This window comes from Zalophus californianus, chromosome 11 (genome assembly GCF_009762305.2).
Source record: "Zalophus californianus isolate mZalCal1 chromosome 11, mZalCal1.pri.v2, whole genome shotgun sequence".
NCBI lineage: Eukaryota > Metazoa > Chordata > Mammalia > Carnivora > Otariidae > Zalophus > Zalophus californianus.
This window is the reverse complement of record NC_045605.1, coordinates 72614994-72623412: the sequence shown is the minus strand read 5'-3', so window position 1 is coordinate 72623412 and position 8419 is coordinate 72614994. Positions and strand designations below refer to the sequence as shown.

At 47.0% G+C, this 8419-nt stretch overlaps 1 protein-coding gene across 9 annotated transcripts in view; it reads left to right on the top strand.

Annotated features, from left to right (window-relative positions):
• Window positions 1–4861: 4861 nt before the first annotated feature.
• The window catches only part of SERGEF (secretion regulating guanine nucleotide exchange factor), a 217111-nt gene continuing 213553 nt past the window's right edge, over window positions 4862–8419 (top strand). For 8 of the 9 annotated variants that reach the window (XM_027578814.1, XM_027578811.1, XM_027578813.1 and 5 more), the window contains exon 1: window positions 4862–4987. In XM_027578814.1, coding sequence (XP_027434615.1) covers window positions 4928–4987 — 60 coding nt within the window. In that variant the 5' untranslated portion in view covers window positions 4862–4927. The remainder of the gene's footprint in view (window positions 4988–8419) is intronic. The other variant, XM_027578815.1, reaches the window with a different exon arrangement.

Below are 8419 nucleotides of genomic sequence, written 5' to 3'. Positions count from 1 at the left end.
TTGGTTTATAATTCTTAATCAGTTACTTTTTACTTAAAGACTTAGGTGATATTTTCCTGACTTTTTGAAGAAAGCTCCAAAAGCTGGTTGTCAGAATGCCTATGTTTCTTAATCTGCCTATTTTGTAATTCAGAGTTATATAATAGTAATGACACACCAGAATGTATATAATTATACTTAATTTTTAAGTTGGCTTTCAAATTGAAAAAGGAAAAAATCCTGGAGTTCTTTAAAGGCACACATAATAGAGTTCATATATTAATTTCTAGGAAATGAATAAAGATGCTTTGGTCCATTTCAGTCTAGTCTTTACTATGTGATATACATTTATGATTTGTAAGTTTGTTATTCAACGGGATAATAATAAATGGACACAAAATTCATGTTCTTTTTTTTTTCTTTGAAGATTTTATTTATTTATTTGAGAGAAAGCACAAACAGAGGAAGGGGCAGAGGGGGAGGGAGAAGCAGACTCCCCACTGAATGGGGAACCTGACATGGGGTTCGATCCCAGGACTCTGGGATCATGACCTGAGCTGAAGGCAGCCACTTAACTGACTGACTGAGCCAACCCAGGCGCCCCAAAATCCATGTTCCTTTTTTTTTTAAGGTTATTTATTTATTTATTTGACAGAGAGAGAGAGAGAGCACAGCAGGGGGTGGGGGGCAGCAGGCAGAGGGAAAGGGAGAAGCAGGCTCAACAGAACAGGGAGCCTGATGCGGGGCTCGATCCCAGGACCCTGGGATCATGACCTGAGCCGAATGCAGATGCTTAACTACTGAGCCACCCATGTGCCCCCAAAATTCATGTTCTTAACAAGCAAAAAATTTTTTTTTGTCAAAGATAAGCTAAAAAACTGATTTATGGGATGCCTGGGTGACTTAGTCAGTTAAGCATCTGACTCTTGATTTTGGCTCAGGTCATGATCTCAGGGTTGTGAGGTCAAGCCCTGGGTGGGGCATGGAGTCCGCTTAGGATTCTCTCTGCTCCCCCCAACCCTGACCGCCGGCTCTCCCTCTCACTCTCTCTCTCAAAAACAAAACAAAACAACAAAAACCAAAACCCAAACCTGATTTAAATATATATTAGCAATGTCGTAAGTTTAAGAAATCTATAACATCCTTACGTTTCTTGAAAAGCCTGTGAATATGAGATATAAGAGAATCCAAACACGCCTGGAACCTAGTAACTACTTTTGGAATTTTTGATAAAGTCTCAATCATATGTTCCTCCTCTGTATAAGGAGTTAAATCTACTTCACTGGGTTATTGGAGGAATTATGTTGCAAAAGGACATTGTAAAAAGAAACATCCATATGTAAAGAATCATTAATATAATCACTGTCCTGATCCGGGATCCCCCATAACTTCTAGATGACTTTATCTTCCTCCAGAGGGAATTCTAGCAGGCAGTATATAATGGCGTGGGAAGATCTTCTTAGTACAGTCAGGGATAAGCCAATTTGAAGCTGACCATCAGTCTTTGTGAGAGCTGGTCTGTTTCCAGTTCACCTCTACTCTCAGAGTGCAGCACTTTAGGGATCCCAAAGGCAAGCTATGGATGTGTGCTGGGGCTTCTCCTTGGGAACCCTGGACTCCTGCCTTTGTCCCCTCCTTCTGTCATTCTTCCCACCCCTATACGATTGCTGAAAGTACTGTTCAGCTTTCAGCCCAGTTTCTTGGCCTCTAAGTCACTGCTTGCTAATTAGCAAACGCTTCCAGTAGAAAAGTAGTGCCAAATATAATCTCTCAGCTTCCAGATCTTGGCCTTTCAAGTTCTGGCTGCTTTGATAGTTCTCCAATGACTTGAAACAGATTTTTAAAATATTATCCCCCAGCTTTTCTAGTTGTTTTTGTGAGAGCCTTGGTCTATAGCTAGCTAATCTGTCTTTATCAAAGGCAGAAATTTGACCTTGGAGTAAATCATTTAATTTCTTTGAGCCTCAGTTTTTTTCATCTATAAAATAAGATGATCTACAGGAAAACATTTTCTAACTTGTATGGTACATAGATGTAGTCTATATGGCCCCAAAGTACTTTATACTCTCCTCTTACATGGAAACAAGGCATCTGAAAGTGATACCATCAAATAGTTTAGCCCCATTCAAGAACTGCAACTCAGCCAGGCTACTAATGGGAAGAATTACTCAGTGGCATGTACATAGTTGAAATAGTGGCAACATTGCAACACTTCCTAGAAATTGTATTAAAAGATATAACATAATGATATAACTGTAAGTTAGTTGAAGTATCGATGTATGTACATTCAAGGGGTGAAATTGAAGGACAAGTGTATTCTTCTAGATCCTCTCTCTATTAAAACTGACTCGGGGCGCCTGGGTTGGTTGGGCAACTGCCTTCGGCTCAGGTCATGATCCTGGCTGGAGTCCCGGGATCGAGTCCCGCATCGGTCTCCCTGCTCAGTGAGGAGCCTGCTTCTCCCTCTAACCCTCCCCCCTCCCATATACTCTCTCTCTCTCATTCTCGCTCTCTCAAATAAATCAATCTTAAAAAAAAAAAAACAAAACCTGACTCTGTGGATAGTCCTTGCCCCTTTGGCTGAAATCTCAGGTCCTGCCCATGAATTTTCTGCTCATTCCTAGCCCTTAGCTTCTAATTTCTCTCTCTCTTTTCTTGTTCCTCTGTGCCCACTCAGTAGGATGCCTCTGGCTCCTCCATGGTTTGGGGATGGTGGTGGGGAGGAGAGGGAATGAGTGGAAAGTTCTGTTTGGTCTGATACTGTTGTGAGTTGGCATTAATGCTGACTCATTCTCTGGGGGTGTTTTGGAGGAACTTCCCACCCTCTTATTTTTTGGGGGATCTCTTGATGTGACTGGGCTGTTGAATTCATCTCCCTCACTCTCTAGGAATCTAGTGGTCAACTCCATTGGGGTGTCACTTCACCCCTCCAGAAATTTCCCTGGACAGTGTCTAAGACCACCCCCTAGCCAAATTGCTGCATGAGAAATACATGAGAGATACTCTGGGCATGAATGACTTCTCCAAATTGATCTCTCTTTTCTCAGCTATCTGGCCACAAGCCATTGGATTTCTCAGGATGAATCAACAGCCTGTCCAGGCACCAGTCTGGAGGGATACATACATACCCAGCTCTCTAAGTGGCTCTGCAGCAGCAGGCCTTTCCTGAGACATGAGATGGGAGGTGCTCACAGCACACTGACATCGGTCCCCCTATATCCTATCAGAATTCTCTCAGCCTCTCCAACTTCTTTCATAGACTGGAAGTCATACACGGGTTTCTAGACCCCTCTTTCACAAGTTTGTATTTTTCTTAGCATGGTCATGGATGTTCTCAACATACCCCAGGCTGGAGAGGGAAAAGTGAGGTGCTGCCCTCACGTGGTCTTACAGGCAGAAACACCAAGGAGTAGGGGGAGTGAAAGCAGGAAAGGTCTGTCTCCAGAGCTCACTGGAGATACATTCCAGGGCTCCCAGGCGTAAAGGGTAATGAGGACTGGAGGCTTCTGTCAGCAGAGGGGTCAAGAACTAGTGAATACGGATTATCATCTTTAATGTGACCCCATTTATACCCACAAGATTATGGGTGGCTTGGGAAATGGAGGTTATGTACAAAAAAAGTACAACAAAGAAAAGAAAATTCAGCTGTAATCCGCCTGAGTATATGTGTTTGTGTTGTTTGTGTAAAAAATTGCTATAATGGTTACGTTTATGACATATCATGAACACTTCCCTTACATAATGTCTTCCAATACATATTTTTTAAATGGCAGCCTAGTATTCCACTGCATGGATATGCCACAATTTACACAATTTATTTTTGGACTTGCAGGTAATTAAGTTCTTCCCTATGATATACAATTCCATAATGAATAATTTGCAGTCTAAGTCTTTGTGCACAGCTTTGATTATTTTCTCGGGATAAATTAACAGATGTGGAATTTACTGGGTAAATATCTGTTTATTTATCTTCATGTTCCTAATACGCGTTGCCACATTTTCCTTCAGGAAAACTGTATTTATTTAGCTCCTACCAGCGGTGTAGCAGGGTGTCTAATAAAAGCCATTTTATATGAAAACCTCTGTTGGGTGAAAATTATCCAGTATTGATGATCAGAATCAGGGCAGGACCGTGCTCTGAGCGCTGAGGGTTAGAAGGCTGCCCCGGCAGGAATCCGTGAGAACCAGCCTCCTCAGTTTCGTGTCCCGAGGAGTAAGTTCCTGCACACTCGCTTACCAAGAAGCTTTCTTAGATTTTGCAAACGCACACCAAAGCAGATCCAAAGACAGCTCGGCTAAGACACTGGGACAGGACCCTTTCCACACCGCTCCCCGGCTCAGTTTCTTCCCGGTCAGCGCCTCCGGGCTGTCGTGGGACTCCAATAAGATAAAAACACGAAGGAGCGTAGTGCATTCGTATATTACTAAAAATAGAGTGCGAGGGGAGGGAGGGAGAAGCACAACGGCACTGCAAGGCTGGGGCCAAAGGCAGAGACGCTCTGAGGGCGCCCGGGCGCGGCGATCCGGAGCACGCTCCAGAGGCGATTGCCCGGCTCTCGCGGGCCCTCCCTCGGCTCCGCCCCCGCCCCCATTGCAGACCACTCCCCAGTGATGGCCCCTCCTCATTCACAGGCCCCTCCCCCACTCTGGCCCCGCCCCCACCGCAGACCCTCTTCCCCCTTCGTCACCGCTCCGGCCCTGCTCCCACTACAGGCCCCTCTCCCACGTCGGCCCCGCCTCCGCTACGGACCCCTCCCCCGTGCCTGCTCCTTCCCCACGGCAGACCCCTCCCGAACAAGGGCCCCGCCTTCATTGCAGACTCCTCCCCCGCGCCGGCCCCTCCCAATCACAGGCCCCACCCGCGTCGGGCCCACACCCCATCACTAATCCCTCCCCTAGCGGGCCCCACCCCCGACCCCTCCCGGAAGCGCCGGCGGAGTGTCCCCACATGGAGCGGGAGCCGAGCGCCTCCGAGGCCGCCCCTGCGGCGGCCGCGCTCTTCGCCTGGGTACGTGACTCCGCCCCCGGGCCGGGGCCGCTGGAACTGAGGGGGCGCAGAGGCGCGGGGAGCTGGCGGCCTCGGCGTTGGCGTTCCTGGGCTGGGCGGCCGAGGTCCGGGCCAGGCTCTGGGTTGGAGGATCCTGGGCTGGGGGCTGAGGGGGAGAGGGTCGGGAGGGAGGGGCCCTCACGGGTGACTTAGGGGCCTGCTGGCCGGTGGGGTCCGGACTCGAGGGGGCTGCGGCGCAGCGGGAAGCATCTGCCTCCTGGGCAAAGCGTGTGGTTCCGCCAGAGCCCCCAGGCCCGGATAGCGCCGGGAGGGACGGCGTGGAGGGATCGCCCCGTCCCAGAGCCCTGTGGGGCCACCTGTGCTCCTCACCCTCCGGTTGCCCGCAGGATGCCGGCCCCTTCCCAGCCCCACCCCAGCCTGGCGGGATCATCCTTTGACGCGAGGCCTGCGGTGGTGGGCGGTGCACAAGGCGGAGATCCTGCATGTTTGCTGATACTCTTCTGTGACCGGATCTTGCCTGTATTGGGGGCGTGGGAGTCTGCGCGGGTGTTGGTTTGACGGAGGCACTGAGAGAAAGGGTCATCTTCTTGTGTCCTGGCTAGGAGAGAGGAGGGTCTCTGCACAGCAGTGTGTTGCAAGCGGCCGACCAGACAGATGCATGGGAATAAGCGGACATAGTGTCTTGTAGTTCTTTACAGCCCATATCACAATTGTAATGAAATGTAGAATTTGTTAATGTCCGTCTCCTTGGCTAGAATATAAGTGTCATAAGGGTGGGTATTGTGCCAGGCATGTCACGGTGCCTAGCAAATATTTGTTGACAAATGAATGAATGAGACCCTTTTGTGTGCCTGGCTATGTGTTGGTCTTTTGGGAAAAACACAAAAGTGAAAGGCCCAGCTCTTGAGTTGAGGGAGCGGGATACCACCTATATTACCGTTAAAACGAACATGTATTGACTAGTCGAACAAAGGTGATAATCAGTACCAAGCAGCACTTGTTGAATGTAAGGCAGCAGACTGGTGGAAGGGAGACGGTGGTGTGGCCTGAGGTAGCCTGGCTGTCTGGGTACTCTTTTTGAGGTGGCACTTGAGCTGGGGGTGGATTTGGGGATTGAATGTGTGCCTGGGGTGGCTTTTCCCAGGCGGGAGACTGGGGTCTGCGTCAGATATGGCCTCTTCTAACTGCTTGGAGGCCTGCTGGCCTTCCTGCTGTGTAATATGTGTGGAGAGGTGTATTAGTTTGCCAGTGCTGGGATAGAAAAATACCACAGACTGGGAGGTCTTAAAAAATGGAATTTTATTTCCTTGCAGTTCTGGAGGCCAGAAGTCCAAGAGCAAGGTGGCAGCGGTTTACTTTCTTCTGAAGCCTCTTTCTTTGGCTTGCAGATGGCTACCTTCTTGTGGTGTCCTCATGTGGCTTTTTCTCAATCTGAGAGCATCCCTGTGTCTCTTCTTATATTGAATTTGAGCCCTACCTTTACGACCTCATTTAACCTTAATTATCTCTTAAAAGGCCCGATCTCCAAATATAGCCACATTCTGAGATATTAGAGGCTAAGACTTCAGCAAATTAATTTTAGGGGAACACAATTCAGCCCATAACAAGGAAATTTACCTCCTTGGAGTTGTATGTGGGTATGCTATGTCTGAAGTGTTTGTAAGGAAAGGAGGCAAATACAGCTGAGACATGTTGTATTGAATTTTCCTCTGTTTTGCTTTATCCTGGATTTTGGGCCTCTTGCTGTGTTACAGAAATTGAGTGCCATAATTTGAGCCTCAAGTGCCTGTGTCTCTCTCACTTTCTGTTCAGCAGACTGCAGTCCTGCTCGTGGGGCAGTCACAGAAATCTCAGGGCTGACGGAGACATCCTGTGCATGTGTACCCCACAGTGTGCACATTTTTCCTTTCATCTTTCCTAGGTAGGGCCTCATCAGACCTTACATTCATTTACTATATAAATATATGTACACCTTCTCTGGGCCAGCACAGTTTCAGGTGCAGGGGACATGACAGTGAACATAGTTCCTGCCCTCATTGAGTTTGCTTTTTAGTAGGGGAGGTAGACAATAAACAATAAGCAAATGTCATGTCAGGGAGTGCTATGAAGAAAAATAAAGCAGAAAAAGGTGGATAAAGTGATACGGGTACTGTAGATATAGTTAACCTCTTGCCAGGGAAGCTCTGGTCTGAAGTTCACCATATATCCTTAAGAGACACAGTATAGTATAATGAAAGGAGCGGGGCATATCTGTCTTATTGCCTTCCCAGCTATATGACTACGGAAAGTCACTTAACCTCTCTGAGCCTTAGTTTCTTCATCTGTAAAATGGGAGCGATAATGTCCATCTCCTCTGTTATTGTGAGAATTAAGGGCGAATGCCAACCATTGGAGAAGCACTCTGTTTGGCAGCTAATACTGTCACTGAAGGCCTCTGGGACCTGTGCCCCGTCATGGTTTCTGCTTCCAGCTTGGAGTCCTTGCAGCCCTGTACAAATGTGAAATAGACCATAAGGGGCAGAAGTTTGTATGTACGTATGTATTTTGGGTAGTTATTTTAAATCACTTTTCCTCTTTCAGGTGTCTTAAAAAACAAACACATTTGGAAGTTTTTGCTACTCATATCTAGGAAGAACCAGCCAGGAGTAGATACTTGGAGGAATTATAAAGATTTCTGAAATCTACAGATTCTTCCTGCAGGTCTACAATTCTTTATCTTCAATTTTGCGTACAAAAAACTCCAAAACCCCCAAACTGACCTGACATAATGTTATATATAGTCTTTGCCTGCTTACTGTATTTGTACCTCTTACTGCAGAAATAATACTATTTTGCTTATGGGGTGCTGCTCCTGAACCTTGCAGCAGTGTATCTGATTTATATACGGTATTACTTTTCTGAAGTCTGTACAGTTCTGAATCTGAAATACATCTAGCTGCAAGGGTTTTGGATTAGAGATTCTGGACCTTTATTTCATAATAACAGAGATAGACATATTGCCCACCAAGGGGAAATCTGTTTCCTTACGGGAATCTCACCACGTGAATCTCAGAGTCACACAACACTGTACTTGGAAAGGCCCTTCAAGATCATTGCCAACCTCTTTCACTTTACAATGAAATAACAATGAGGTGCCCTGCTTAAGGGCACAAAGTCCTCAGCTAACTTTTGATTACAGAAGCATTGCCAGTTTTCTCAGTGAGGGCATGAGGAGAAGGGACAAATCCAGTGCATTTCCCACCCACTTTGTTCCCATTTCCCCTCATTTCTTTTCTTAGCCTCCCTAGAGAATTAGCTTTTCTCAGAAGGAACTCCCATGCTGCCCCCCAAAGATGACACATGTGGGCTGGGGCGTTGGAAGGAGAAGGCGAGGAGTATGTTTGGATAAGTAGTGGTACTAAGGGCTCTTCTCACATGGAAATCGTGGTGTTC